The 15,957-nt window shown below is 43.5% G+C and overlaps 1 protein-coding gene across 7 annotated transcripts in view; it reads left to right on the forward strand.

Moving 5' to 3' along the window:
- Positions 1 to 15,957, forward strand: part of scube3 (signal peptide, CUB domain, EGF-like 3) — a 167,101-nt gene that overhangs the window by 101,221 nt on the left and 49,923 nt on the right. For 4 of the 7 annotated variants that reach the window (XM_077218590.1, XM_077218589.1, XM_077218591.1 and 1 more), the window contains one exon: positions 913 to 963. The exons of the other annotated variants lie outside the window; for them this stretch is intronic. In XM_077218590.1, the coding sequence (XP_077074705.1) occupies positions 913 to 963 (51 nt within the window). The remainder of the gene's footprint in view (positions 1 to 912; positions 964 to 15,957) is intronic. 7 annotated transcript variants of the gene reach the window in all.

A 15,957-nucleotide genomic window follows, 5' to 3' on the forward strand; every position in this document is an offset into this window, starting at 1 on the left:
ATTTTGCTCCTCAAGTAACTGTATCTTGATTTTAGAATGTTTCGATATTTGTACTGGGAAACAAGACACATAAAACTGAGGAAGAACATAATGTTTGCAGTGTACTGCTGTCTGCTCCGTGTTGATTCACTCTTGTACGTGAGAGTGTTGCATGAGAAGACTAACACTCGGCCTTGTTGTTCTCTGTACGAAAGTGTACGAAACTGATTTGAGTGCTGAAAACACCACCATCTTAAACTAGCAGGTTTCCACTAATCAGGCTGGCCTCGTTTCCTGGTTTAAGTGGGGTTTGGGGCTCGAAACCAGCTTAAACCAACTACAAGCAGTACCAGTATCAGTACAAACCTTAGATTGGTTTAATCTAATTCAAAAAAATGAATTTCTTCCTCAGTATTTTTGTCTTGGTTTGCAGTACAAATATCTTAACCTTCTTAAATTAAGATATATTTTCTTGAAAAACTAAATTCCTTAAATAGTCCTTTTTCTGAAAAAAAAAAAACAATATTAAATTGAAGTGACTTTATGTCTAAAACAAGAAAAATATGCCAGTGGAGTGGGAAAAATAAATTTAATTCAGAGGGAAAACAAGTTCATTTTCCTGACATTTTTTAAGCATAGAGTCAGTTAATTTTTATACAGGAATATTTATTAAGGAATTTAGTTTTTCAAGTACTTGTATCTTGATTTTAGAATATTTAGATATTTGTACTGGAAAAACAGACAAAAATACTGGAGGAAGAACATAATTTTTGCAGTGTAAATTGCTCATGCAGCCTCATAAAAGGGTCAGTTTGAGCACCATGGTTAGTTTAAACTAAAATTTGACTGGCCAGGGTGTCTTATAAAGTTTAAAAAAAGTAAATCTTGGAAGACTAAGCAGTGTTTTTGTAATGTGTGTGTGTGTGTATGCAGAGGAAAGGAGTGTCCAACAGCAGCCACTGCAGCCACAGCTGTTACCCAATGGTAAATATGTCAATTTCTCTAGCTTGATTCCTATTGGCTACTTCTTTCCACGGTGGGTGTGGTTATGCTGGAACTCTTACTAACCTTTACCTACAACCCAATTTCTTGGGTTGTAGGTCCATTCTGTCAATCAGGAGATCAACAAAATGAACTTTACCCACGTTAAAATGGTTATTCTCTTGAATTGCCCGAATGAAAATCTGATACCAATCTTGCTTGCAACCTTTTCATTAGGAACTGCCTATTCTTTAATCAGAAAGCATGTCTGATGAAGGTTTAACAATGAAGTCGCTGCAGTTTCCTGTCACTCTTTACTATGAAGGGATAAATGGGTCAGATTCAGCTCATGTTTTTCCAAAGACTGTGACCTAGGATTAATTATTTTAATGGCATTCAATTGGACTTGCTGTAACACGTCAATGTACTTCCTACTTTGTTGCTTACCCTGAATAAAAACAGAGTTAAGGCCTGTTCACACCAAGAACATTGACTAAAACTATAGCAATAACTATTTTAGCATAAACACCAATGCTTAATAGCTCTGTTTATTATAAGTGCGCGCTGCAGTTTTGTCGTCTGTCACTTTACTTTAAATGCTCAAGCTCTTTAAAGCAGGATTGATTCTGATTTGCTGTCAGTGTTTTTATTATTCATCAGCTGGAGAAATTCGATTCCAACTATATAGTTCCTCTCTGTCATTATCATTATCGTCATTATCGTTGTGGTGTGGACTCTGCTATTCTTCTAAATGTAAAATGATTAATATAGTTATCATCCTTGATGTGAATGGGCCTTTATTCTGCATAGCTTTGTACTGTATATTATACATATGTTAGAATAATTTTTTTCTGGGGATAAATTCTTGTAATGGAATTCAATCGGACTTGCTATAACACATCACTGTACTTCGTTTTTCAAAGTCCATCATGCATGACTTCAGATTGTGAAAGCGTTTTGTTTTGGGTTTGCACACTTTTGATTGCACAGGGCTCTGAGGTTATAAAGGAGACTGATTCGTTCTGGCACTAAATCTGCATGCTGGCTGTCGGTGTCTCGGGATCCTGTTTATTCGGCCTGAAATAAGCGCACGGCAAATACTGTACACCAAAGCCCAAGGACAACCTTTGTCCCAATACAAAAATCTCATCTCACTTTTTTTTCTCCTTCTGTCATCTCATGTTATTTTCTCGCCCTGGAAAGCAATGGCATTTTTGAAAAACGAGCTTGTTTGCACGACAACCTTTTAAAAGAGTGTATTTAATGTGGACCTATGTGTTTGGTCGAGGCTGAGAGAGACCTGTGCCAACAGCTGTCATATTTACCAAATAGCTCTACCTCTGGCGGCATGTTCCCGACTTGTTCCAACCCTTACAGAAACAAATTGTGCCAACACTTGCAATTCCTGAGCACTAGCTGAACGTCAGAGAAGTGGTTTTCTTAAAGAGTACCCATTATGCTGTTTTACATTGTCACCTTTGTGTAATGTTGCTGTTTGAGCATGAAAAAGCTCTGCAAATTTACAAAGCACAAAGTCCCTCCAGCATTAGTTCCCTTTCAGTCGCTCTCGTTCGACGTAGTGGACGTGTCGACTGATTGGGATCACACTTAGGGAGCCTGTCATCTTTGAGTACTGTTAAAACGAGCCAATGCACATTGGCGTGCGTGAAATGCATCACACACTCCGCCCCCAGGGCGCGGGTATAAATATGGAAGTGGATGCACGCACTAGTTGTCTTTTGCTTCGGAGCCGATCGGTCTTCATGTCGATGTCTCTGAAGAGTGTAGTTATATTACAACGAGCGAGTGTGTCAGTGTTCTTCTGGAAGACTCTCCCAGTGCTAGTGGTTCTACAGTGCGAGTGCAGCGGTGATCATGAGTTTCTGAGCTCTCAAGAGCTCTCTAACACCTTAATTTTTGTCTTTTTTTTGACAGGTGGTTAGAGGGCAAAGAAGTGAGTGCTTCACTATTTCAGTTCACTGTTTAGTGTTGCCGCGGTCATTGCCCTGTGTGCTCCGTCACTGGTGATGGGTCCCATTTCCTGGAAGAGCAACACGGGTGCGTTTGCGTCTTTTTCAAGATGTCATTCCATCCGATCGTTACTGGATGCGGTCGTTCCCTGTCCCCCTCTGACGGTCACAATGGTTGCATCACGTTTTAAAAAAATAAAAAAATAATATATATATATATATATATATATATATATATAAAAAATAAAATATATATATATTTATATATTCAGCACGCTGAAGCAGCTTTTGTAGATTATCGCGGTGTTGAGATCGAGACTCGCCTTCATGCGTGAAGGTGGAGTCCCCATTACCATGCCCCACTATGGAGCCGTGTAGGATGGGTGATCAAAAGATCATAGTGAGGCTTCCCCGTTGTAACCAATTCCTGTGGGCCCCTCTCTCCTCTATCACACCGCAGCCAGTGGAGCCCCCGTTGACCGCGCTGGTTCTTCTGTAATGGACCGACCAGCCATTTAATTCGGGAAGGACAGAGGACAGGATGCCGATTGCAGCATCAGAGGGTGAGCTGACCTCTGGAAATGATGACTCGGCTGCGTTATTTCCCCCTGGGAGTGTAACATTGCCCGAGCCAGATCCAGAAATGTCAGCTATGCTGAAACGTGCCACCAAGGCTGTCGGACTCGAGTGGAATCCTCCACCGTGTCCCGAACAGTTTCGGTTGGATGATTGGTATCTCGGACGGGCCGTGCTCGTTCTCACCTCGCCGCCCCAGTGCCTTTCTTTCCCAAAGTGCATGAAGAACTTACCAGGTCGTGGATGGCACCTTTCTCTGGCAGAAACGGCCTGAGTAGCTCCTCCCCCCTCACTATCCTTGATGGAGGAGCAGTGGTGGTTTACGAGGCTATCCCTCCAGTGGAGCGGTCTGTCGTCGAGACAGGTGCACCTGTGTCCGGCAACCGCTGCCTTTTGGACGGAGGATCCTCGTCTTCCCCCAAGGCCTGTGAGTTCTCTTCCGTTCCGACGGGTAGAGCTTACAAAGCCTGTGGGTAAGCCACCTCCTCTTTGCATGCCATGACATTGCTACAGGTTTATCAGGCCAAGCACTCATGGACATGCAAGAGGGTAGCCCAGGCCGTGCGCTCGTAGGTGAGCTCCGGACTGCAGCCGACCTCGCCCTCCGAGGCATTAGCGTTGTGGCATGTGCGATCGGTTCGGCGATGTCCCCTTTAGTGGTCCAGGAGCACCATTGTTGGCTCAGCCTGGATGATATAGCGAATGCGGACAAGGTTCGGTTCCTGGACTCGCCAATTTCCCACGTTGGGCTGTTCGGCGACGTGGTGGAGAACTGTGCCCAACAGTTCTCTTTCGCCCAAGTGCAGACGGAGGCCATGTCTGGGACATCCTGCCCCGTTGGCCCGCTGCTGCCTCCACCCCGCCGCCGGTGGCAGTTCCTCCGCCTACTCGTCACCGAGGGTGTCTCCCTGCTGCCGCTCCTGCTCCTGCTGGGCCTACGCAGTAGCCTCCATCCAGGCCTCAGCGTGGAGCCAGCTGCAGGCAGTTCGCCCAGCCTGTGTCAGACGCTGCCAATCCAGGTGGCAAACGTAAAGTCCTGTGTTAATTGAGACGGGCCCTTTTTCAAAAGCCTCCGTTCAATTTGTTACACAGATATGCATTTTCAAATGCTCCGTCTCCAAGATTGGTCTGCAGCGTTCGACCTGAGAGACATGTACTACAGAAATCTATCCTTCCGCACCACAGGCCATCCGCATCTCTGAAAAAGAGTGTATGGATGGTTAGTGCTGTATAGAAGTGAGAAAGGGTCCCACTGAAACTCTTCAGAGGGTCCAGGGGCATATGGTAGACACATATGAAGACCACTTCAGCACTGACTTCACGGCCGAGTCCGAAGAATTTTTATTCTGTAGAGACCATCACTTCTGTGAGAGCACCCTCTCAAATTGAGGCATTCTCCCCCTTAGAAGTGGAACCTATTCGGTGAACTGAGTCTTCTCTCCATGAGGAGATCCCGAAGGTGTTCGGTCACTTCAGTGCTTTCTTCCTCCAAGATGGGTTGGAGTGAGGCTATCTCTTCCAACACAAAATGTATGTTGCCTCTTTATTGACGCACATCATGATGCACTGGATACCAAATCCGTGAGAAGCATGTCTTGATCGTCAGGTTCCTGAGGGGAGCAAGGAGATTGAATCCACCTTGCGCCCCCTCTTTACCCTCTTGGGACTTGTCTCTGGGGCTACCGCACTGCAGAGACCTCCCTTGAGTCCTGCAGGCAGTGAGGTAAAAATCCTGTTTTTAGAGAAACAGTTCTCCTGGTTGCTTGGTCTCTATCTAAAGGGTAGGGATTTGCATGCATTTTTGGTCAACGAATCGGCCCTGGAATTCGGGCTAGCTAACTCTCATAAAAATCTGAAACCCGGCCTGGATATGTGCCCAAGGTTCCTACCTCTCCTATGGGCCCAGGTGGTAAGCCTGCAAGCGCTGCCCCGGAGGAGGAAGACCCAGCCCTGGCTTTTCTCTGTCCATGTGCTCCATTGCGGTTATATGTGCTTAGAATGCAAAGCCTGGACCTCAGACCAGCTCTTGTCTGTTACGGAGACCAGCAGAAGGGAAGGCTGTTTCCAAGCAGAGGTTGGCCAACTACATGTGGTTGCCTTCATCTTGTTTTTTTCCCAAGATTTGCGACACCTATCACGTTCGCTAGAAAACTAGCCTATGTGTCGAACTGCTGCTTCCCGTGGGCTCCCTTCACATGGAGCCAGTTTCTCTGTAAGCCCGGTTCGAAGTGTCGGCTTGCTGCGCCATTCCCCTCCTATAGACTGGATTCGTGTGCAATTCTTGCTCCAGTAGAGTTCCCCTTATCAGCCGAACCCTGTCGAGTTCCTCCATACCCTTCGGCAACGGACATGGCGGAATCCCCGAAGCCAGGATTATCATAGTGCATACATTTTTCATTCTAGTATGCACTGGTAGAACCTGTGTTAGGCTGGGTCCATATGTTGTGATCCCTACGGTGATCCCATTTGTGTATTCTTACACGGTACTGCTCCCAGCTGTGAGCCTGTGCAAGCTCTGCCGTCACTGTCCGCTTGAGTCTCCCCCCTGTCATAGGCTGGAGCCACCCCAGTGACATTCCATATGTTGTACTTGCCCGGTCATCCGCCCAGTCCATATGTGTATTCTCCACATGGTACCTCCCTTCCGGCATGATGTTGCTTCCGCAGCGTATTCCTTTCCAACGAAAGAGAACACTTTCCCAGTGGTCTTGTGGAACAGCAGTAACTTTCCTGGCCTAAGCCCTGTCCCATCTTGAGTTAGTTAGCAGTGTGTTGAAACTCTTGTTTATGGAAAGGGGCGGGACATTTCCCAAACACACTCGAAGTGCTTGACCAATCACAACACACCGGTGCAGCTGACCAATCAGAGCACAGTGGGCTTTTCAGAAGGAAGGGCTTCATAGAGACAGGAACTAAACAGAGCGTTACTGACAGACTGGGAAGAGAAGAGCTGCAACAATGGAAATTATGGAAAAAATAATGGTTTTTTTACATTTACATTTTTCATTCTAGCATTAAAGCTTATTCTAGTAGAGGCCAAAAACAAAATCAAGACTTCGTAAAAGGACATTAGTTGAACTTTGCAATTGCCATAGTGGTACTAATATGCCACTAGAGTCTATGAATTATATGCATTATTTCACAAAATACACTTGCAAAATGTACTGTCAGCTGTCTTTTTTTTGGTTAAAGTTTCAGTAGTCAGAATGGCAGAAGCGAGGACATATGAGATTATCGGATCCCTGGGGAAAACATTAAATGACCTAATTGCAATTTACGGAGTGCAATCTCGAATATTGCCTCGGCAGAAAATTCTTCTCCCTGAACTTTCCTTGGAGGTGATTTTATACATAGCAACCTGCCTGCTGGGCACTAGTTAATGAGTGTGCTTTCTCTTAACATGAAGACTCTTAACAGTGAACTCCTCTCAAAGAGTGCCGAATAGAGAGAGTTTATGGAAATGATGGCTGTATTCAGAAGATTCCTGAGTGTTGCGATGCATCAAAAGCAAAGTCGTTTATGTATGTATTCTGACACGAGTGAAAGGGTTTTGAATAGGTCTCAGCACACACAGGTGCCTCAAAATCCTCAAAAGCTACTGTTTTGTCTATATTGCACGAGGAAGGTGTTAGATGCTTGATGATTGAAGTGCATGGTTGAAGTCTGAAAAGAAGCTCTTAACACAGTTTATTTGTAGCCCTCTCCTATGAGAGGAGCCTGATATCTTTGGCGAAATACTTTTTTAAAGACTCCTTTTAAAAGCAACAGCATAGGTGGAATGGTAGTTATATCTGGATGAGGTCTACTCTGGTTCTAAAACTAGAGCTTTATATTTTGCTCAAGACTATGTGAATGGTGCTTGCCCATGAAAAATGTGCCACTATAATGCTGGAGTGGACCTGACAACTTTGCTATTCCTCTTCTGAGTGCGGGGTAAGTTCTAGAGAGCTGTGTCTGGAAAATAAATAAATAATATTAGTTGGTTGATTGGTTTGTTCGTTTTTTTGTCTGTTATAAAATGAAATAAAATAAAAAATGATCATTTGTTTTTTATTTTAACTGTTTTTAGAACATGAATAAGAATAAGGTCATAAAATGCATGTCATTATGAGCTGTTTTAATAGTCACCTTTATTTATATGGCACTTTTTACAATACCAATTGTTTCAAAGCAGCTTTACAGAGAAAACAGGAAAATAGTGCAACAAAGTTTGTTTCTAGAAGAAAATAGCGCCACAGTCCAGCTTAAGTAAGTTCAGTTCATTTTTGTTGTAAAAAAAGTTATTAATTTAGTTAATTTATATAAATAGCAGCTCTGGAGAAAACCGTGATGTCATTGTCCAGCTCAGTCCAGTTCTCATATAATGGCGTCAATGCAGGAAGATCAATAATATTGTTTAATATTAAATTAAATGTCCCCAATTGAAAAAGGTGACAGTGTAACCAAACCAAAACTCCATCAGGTGACAGAATGGAGAAATAAACCTTGGGAAAAATAATTTTCATTCATTTTATGGTAAAACTGATTACAGTAATGTAATGAAAGTATGTTGTTATGAGAAGAAGGAGGCGGGAACCGGCGAACATTTAAACATTTTAATAGTAAAAAAATGGCATCCGTAGCTTCCCTCTCCATTAGACTAGGTATGCTTTCCCAGCATTAATAACACTGGTCATGGCTGAAAAAAAGGGAACTGAGAACTGAAGCACTCCTTCCATGAAACAACATGTAAAAGGAACAGCTGATACGACCATCTCCATGGTAAGCCTTGTCCCTTCCATCCTGTTGGCATGGAGGACTATTATTCTTTGGGCTTACGTGGGATGCTGGGTATGTTACGACTATATGAGAGCAGTTGCCAAAAGGGCACGCTACACCCATTTGCCATTCTTCGCACTAACATCTTAGTTACTGATGTAACCCTTGTTCCCTGAAGAAGGGAACGGAGATGTTACGTCCCTCCTGCCACAACCCTGAACCATCTCTGAATGGCAGAGATCCCTGTCTCTGCTCCTCAGCATAAACCTGAATGAGTGGATGCGTGCCGCCATCTTATATGCCCGTATGTATGGGGGAGTGGCTTGGCATGCAAATTCAAATCTCCAATTTCATTGACTGTTTCATAAGTTCACACTTACATATAATTGTGTGATAATTATTCCATCTTTCAACAGACATTCCAATCTGTTGAAAGATGGCGCCTGTGTGTAGTCCGGCATGCCGTCTGCTGCTGTTTGTGTCATATGTTTTTTATGTGCTTGTCCCGTGTCTACTATTGTTTGTGCAACGAGCCAGTCCGCTTCGCGTATATGAACGCGAGTTCCTATTAGGTCTTCGAAAAACTGTGGCCGGGGCTCCCTGTTTGCACTTAGCCGACCACTCAGAAGACCAAAAGTCATGCAACCCTCCGTTCTTGGTGTGTGCATCGGTGGATATGTGTGGGCTTATGGACTGCTTTCGCTACCGAAGGAAACGCAGCAGGAAACGGGGTAAACGAGGAGGGGTGCTGGTAATGCAGAGGACAGCGCGAGCTCGTGCTTTTGCGGCTGCTTTGGATGGACACGCAAACTCGGTGGTGTACGAAGTCGGACCCTTGTTTCAGTGTCCCTCACCGCGACTTCAGGAGGAAAGGTACTCTGTTTTGGTTGCAGTTGTCCCTTTTTCCCGGGAAGCGTTATCTGGTTATAGAACGATTCGTCGACACCCTACGAAGAGGGGGAGTAACCGTGAAAACCTTCGGCACTTGAAGTATATACTAGGGATGGGAATCTAAACCGGTTCCACTCGAGAACCGGTTCTAAATTTTACGATCCATCGATATTGTATGCCCTCGACGTTAACGAGTCCTCTTATCGATGCTCCTGCTCTGAGTCAGCCATAGTATGTACAGACCGTGAACTCACAACTGTCCCTTTTGTCCTTTATCAAGCACCATAGCACCGCGTCCAAAGATAATCTTTGTCCTGCAAAGTCTTATTTGATCAGTGAGTAAAATTGTCTCTCTCTGGTAATGTAGATGAACCGCTGCGCTTGTGACAGGGTGCATGTTAAACTGAACGAGCAGAGAGAGAGAGAGAGAGAGAGAGAGAGAGCCCCGGTCGCGCGCACGCACTCTCTCTCTTCGGAGCAAGGCGAAAGTAGGCTTCACCGTCTCAAAACTAAGCGCTGTCTTCCTCTCTCCCTCGCACATATTAATCAAAATAAACGACACGATGGTAAGGTAGGGAGACTAAAGTTTTATGTGGAGCATTCGGAGATTTGTTTTTCCTGAATTGCCGCTGGGTGTGAATTGTGCTAAAATACGTTGCCTTATCTTCTCTGAAAAGTCTTCCGCACATTCAGCTGACATAATCACACTTCAAATAAACGAAAAAAAACGATCCAGTGATGAAATGTTTTCTGTGATGACACACATCTTGTGGGATGTCCCAACTGGCGGGATAATCACACAACGCGCACACGTCCGATAATGACACGTCCAATTCGCGAACTAATGACTCATTTGAACCGATTCGTTTTAATGAATGGTTAAAACAACTGATCTTTCCAACACTGAACTCACGGGACGTTTAATCGGCGTATAACTAATCGGTAACACTTTACAATAAGGTTCCATTTATTACAGAAATTACATAAAAAGTACAGTTTGCTTAGTCAAGTGTAAGCATTAAAACGACTTGTTTCCCCCCCCGAAAAAGACTACTTTTTCCCACACAGTGCTATCAGGAATCGATAAGAGAATCGTTAAAGAATCGGATCGATAAGCAGAATCGTTAGTGGCATTGATATTGATAAAATCTTATCAATTCCCATCCCTAGTATATACCTCCTGTAACAATGCGAGAGGAGGAATCTGCTGACTTAAATGTGAAGATGGCTTTGTTAAATATTAGATCTATTAGAAACAAAACATTTTTAATTAATGATCTGATTTCATCACAAGGACTGGATTTTCTGTTTATGACTGAGACCTGGCTTGGTGAAGGGGAGCGGGATGCCCTTGCTGAAGCCTCTCCTTGTGACTTTACTTTTCTAAACTCTCCGAGGATTGGGGGTCGGGGTCGGGGAGGGGGGCTTACTACCATGTTTAGGAATTGTTTTAAATGCACGCCGGTCTTAACGACGAACTTCGCTAGTTTTGAGGTGCAAGTATTTAAGGTGGACTTGACTAGGTCAGTTACTTTTGCACTTTTATACAGACCTCCTAAATACAACAAAGTCTTTATTCAGGAATTTTCTGAATTTTTATCATTTATGTCCACATGCTGTGACAGCCTTGTTATATTGGGTGATTTTAATATTCATATGTGTTGCCCTGATAGGCCTTTAGTGCAAGATTTTGTAACTGTGCTAGATTCTTTTAACCTGACTCAGTCTGTAGTGGGGTCCACTCACTTACAAGGCCACACTTTAGATTTAGTTTTGTCCTGGGGGGTTCCAGTGGGTGAGCCCGTTATAGAGAACATTGGGTACTCAGATCATTATATTATTAATTTTAATATGTTTTTTACCAAGCCCACTAGAAGTTGTGAACCAGCTGTTCATAGGGTTAGGCCTATTAATGCTCGGACTGCCTTTGAGTTTTCTGAGGCGTTTAAGTCTTATACCCAGCTGGGTGTCATGGATTTGTCTCCATCTTGTCAGGGGACAGATAGGCTGATGGCAAGTTTTAACTTGAATTGTAATGGTATTCTGGACTCAACAGCCCCGTTTACAAAGGTAAAACCTAAAAAGGTAGCTCAGCCCTGGCTTAATGCGGAGAGTCGAGCTCTCAGGCAAAAATGGAGACAGGCTGAAAGAAGATGGAAAAAAGATAAACTCCAAGTCTCATTTGAGATACTCAGAGACTCTATGATCACCTATCAGCAGTTTGTAAAATCCACCAAATCACAATACTTTTCAGCTTTAATCTCCCAAAATCTACACTGTCCAAGAGTGTTATTTAGAGTAATAAATACAGTCCTGAACACGGTTAGCCCAGTTGTCGTTGATAACACTTTGAGAGCTTGTGAGAACTTTGCAAACTTTTTTGTGGATAAAATCGCTGCTGTTAGATCAAATATACATAGATTGGCGTTAAACCCAGCCTCACCTCTGGTCCAGCTGGACCCCTGTACTACTGCTCAGTTAGGGATGTTTGAGCCGGTGTCACTAACTAATCTACTAGAAGTCATGAAACACCTTAAGCCTTCATATTGCTCGCTTGATGTGGTCCCACCACGTTTGTTAATTCAGGTATGGGATGAGGTGGGGTCTACGATCATGTCTGTGGTGAATCAGAGTCTCGCAGAGGGTGTGGTTCCCTCTTATTTTAAGCATGCTTTGGTGCAGCCTCTTTTAAAAAAACCAAGTTTAGACCCGACAGCATTAAATAATTACCGTCCAATTTCCAAATTGCCCTTTCTGGCTAAGTTATTGGAGAAGGTTGTTCTTAATCAACTCTCAGCCTTTTTAAGAGAAAATAAAATTTTTGATATATTTCAATCTGGTTTTAGGTCTCAACACAGCACTGAAACTGCGCTTCTTAAGGTAACAAATGATTTGCTGTGGTCTGTAGACTCGGGGAACTGTGTGGTGTTAGTTCTTCTTGACCTTAGCGCGGCTTTTGATACTGTGGATCATGGAGTCCTTCTTGACCGTTTGAGGGAGAGGGGTGGGATTAGGGGGCTCGCGTTTAAGTGGTTCACATCCTATTTTGATGGAAGATCTTTTGCAGTGGAGCTTGGAAACTCTATATCGTCTTCTCACCAAGTTTCTTCAGGTGTCCCTCAGGGCTCATGCCTTGGTCCTGTTTTATTTTCCCTGTATATGCTTCCCCTTGGATCAATCTGCCAAAAATATAATGTTTCTTATCATTGCTACGCAGATGATATCCAGTTATATGTGCCCATGAAATGCAGTGTTGATTCTAACATTACTACTATGTCTGAGTGTTTGAATGAGATAAGAGCATGGTTGGCTGATAATTTTCTGCAGCTCAATGAGTCAAAATCGGAAGTGCTGATTTTTGGCCCACCTAAATTAGCTAAAGAACTTACTTTACATCTTGATCCTTTAGCCATTAATGTGAACACCCAGGCAAGGAACCTTGGTGTAATTTTTGATTCAGAGCTAAAATTTGACAAACAGGTTAATGCTGTGGTCAAAAGTAGTTTTTATCAACTACGGAGCATTGCCAAATTAAAGAGCATCTTGTCATTTAAGGACATGGAATCTGTCATTCATGCTTTTATTTCATCCAGATTGGATTACTGCAACTCATTATATTTAGGACTATCTAGGAAATTGTTGTCGAGGCTGCAGCTGGTGCAAAATGCTGCAGCCAGACTATTGACTGGCACAAGAAAATGGTCTAGGATTTCTCCAGTATTGGCCTCGTTGCACTGGCTTCCAGTTGAATTTAGAGTCCAATATAAAGTTCTGTCCATGGTTTTTAAAGGTCTGCATGGTCTGGCTCCGGAATATGTAGTACACCTGATACAGAGACAGCATCACTTTTCTTCTCGACCCCTGAGATCATCCCAGAATTTGCTCCTACATGTTCCCAAATCAAGGTTAAAAACCAAAGGAGACCGTGCATTTTCTGTGGCAGCCCCGCGTCTTTGGAACAGTCTTCCTTGGCATATCAGAGCCAGTGACTCGTTAGAATGCTTTAAATCTATGCTGAAAACACACCTATACGCTATGGCCTACAATTGCCCCTAGGTTTTAGTATACTGGTCAGGGTAGGATATTAACCCAGTGTTTTGTGTGAGTATTGTTTGAGTGTTTGAGTAATTTTTAAATCTGTACAGCACTTTGGCCAACTCGTGTTGTTTTTAAATGTGCTTAACAAATAAAAGTTGATTGATTGATTGATAATTAAAAAGAACAAAGGATATAAATATTTGGCGTGGTGTTTTGCTCGGATTTTGGCCCGAAGAGTATTTCCCCCATTCCAGGTTGGGATTAGTAAGAGAGGAGATTGGGTGGTGGAGTGATGCTGGAAAACTATCATATAACAGTGGTAAATGTGCTGTATATATATCTCCTGATGCTAATTGAGTTGACTGGATGAGCTCCTCCCATGATAATTAGGTTAATTATCTGAATGTGCTTCTCCCGGACTTTGTTAATAAAACATAATTTTTCTACAAGTCAGAGATTGCCGCTCCCAAGTGAGACCCCATTTATAAGTCTTCGACATAACGTCTCCGTTCCCTCCATCAGGGAACGAGGGTTACATCAGTAACCATGATGTTTTGGTTTTATGGTTAACATTGCAGATGCTCTGCTCACTGCACGGATCATTAGCGTTTAGTGGAAAGCCTGCTTCAGTAACCTCACAGGTGTCTTACAGAGTCTGCCAGCGCATCAGACACCGCTTATCATCTCCTCTATCAAAAGATTATATTTATATCCACTCGCACAGCTGAATCAAATCTTTTCAGGTGGTAGAATTTACCCACACAAAGAGGAGGTTTTGTGTGTGAGCATTTTTCAGCTCTCAAAAGCCAAAGATGTCAAACCTTATAATCAGAGATTGATGCAGTAAGCGAATCTCTTAAGCGTTTTAGAGACATGTTGTGACAAAGGCCTGCACACTGGCACACACAGCCAGCATATATATCTCTCCATCTCTCTCTCTATTATAACATTGTTCTTCTGAATGCCAGCAGAGCTTTGTGATAACCCCTTATTCATGACAGTTATTGTGCTTCGATTTTGAAGAGAGCAGTGTAAAGCGAGAAAACATTTTGTTGATTTTTAAATTTATTTATTTGTTTGTTTTTTTATTTACATCACTATACAATAGATTAACATTGTTTGCTTTTTTTAGTTGTACATATATTATAACTGTTTTTATTGACTATCCCAAACACTGAAAGGAACAAATAAAATAAATGTATAATAAGATTATAATAATAAAGTGCCGGATTATTTAAAGTGCCCGATAATGCTTTCTCAGATATTACCTTTCATGTAGTGTGTAATATATCTGTTTGTGAAGGTAAAAGGTCTGCAAAGTTTCAAACGTATAGTAAAACAGACAGTACGATTAAAGATACAGTATCGTTATTGTTCGTATCACTGTGTATCAAGTGCTGAGGAAGAGCTGAAATTCAGTATGGTAATATGAGTTCCCTTTCAAGGGAACTCAACCTGTGTCAAGCCGTGGGAACGCCTCTGCGTGTGTGCGTCATGAAGCACGTATGGAACCAGTCCAATGGAGAGACGGAACGTCATAGGCGGGTGACGTCATCGACCAGGAAACTATAAAGCACCCCCAAAACACAAGCGCAACAGCTTCTTTGCCTTCAGTAAGCGCTATATCTGGATCTGCCTCAAGTGTTTTTGTCTGTCACTAAGCAGGAGTTTCACTATTTCAAAAAACTATATATATATATATATATATATATATTGGGAGTGCAGCATGCCCAGTCAGCTCTCGAGGGGGCTGATTGTGAGCATTGCGAGCGTTTGCCTCTTACAACGCTCCGCTCCCGCCGATCACTCTTTGAGGAGAGTGGCTCGGTTCGCGATCCCCACGGATTGGGGTCCTGCTTATGCCGAGGCTGAGCGGCGACGTCATTCGTGGGGATCGCAGATGGATCTAACAGCGGGGCTTGAGACGGGCTCTGACCTATCTCAGCCCTTACCTGTTAGATCCAGTGCCTCAGTCTCGGGTTCGGAAGCACGCTCTGCGGTTTCTTCCCCCCGAACTGAGGCCCCAGTACTGCAACTATCCAGTTCTGAGGATCTGGATGTTGTTAGTCTGGATGCGGGAGATGTCGATGATTCGCCATCTCGCTCTCCCGAAAGTGAGGAGCTTATGGAGGTGCTCACTCGTGCTGTTTCTAAATTAAGCATTGAGTGGCCAGTTATTATGCAGGAGTCTAGAGAAAAATCTAAATTAGATGAAAGATTTTTGCCTTCCCGTTCTCAACCTCCACGCCGGTGCTTGCCCTTCTTCCCTGATCTCCATACAGAGGTTTCGAGATCGTGGAAAAAGCCGGTCTCTTATCGTGTTTTTAGCCCTCAAACTTCCACTTATTCAAACATTGTGGGGGCTAAATCTCATGGTTATGGGGCGATGCCCAAAGCAGAAGAGGCGCTTGCTAGTCATCTTTCTGCTGAAGCTGCATCTTCTTTTAAAGCACCACTTTTACCCTCTAAGCCTCTTAGAAGTACGTCAGCTTTAGTGGGTAAGGCGTATTCGACGGCCGGTCAAGCCTCGGCGTGCCTGCACACGATGTCCATCTTGCAGGCATACCAGGCTGACTTATTAAAGGATGTGAGCGACACTCAAGAGAACTACGTCAGGCTGCAAATTTATCTCTGCGCGCCACCAAGGAGTCGGCCAAGCTAATGGGCCGTACTATGGCAGCCTTGGTGGCCGCAGAGAGGCATCTATGGTTAAATCTCTGGTATGAAAGAAAAAGACAAAGCTTTTCTTTTGGGCGCTCCGCTC

Source organism: Siphateles boraxobius, unplaced genomic scaffold, assembly GCF_051911475.1.
Source record: "Siphateles boraxobius isolate OS27281-9 unplaced genomic scaffold, OSU_SipBor_1 77, whole genome shotgun sequence".
Classification (NCBI taxonomy): domain Eukaryota; kingdom Metazoa; phylum Chordata; class Actinopteri; order Cypriniformes; family Leuciscidae; genus Siphateles; species Siphateles boraxobius.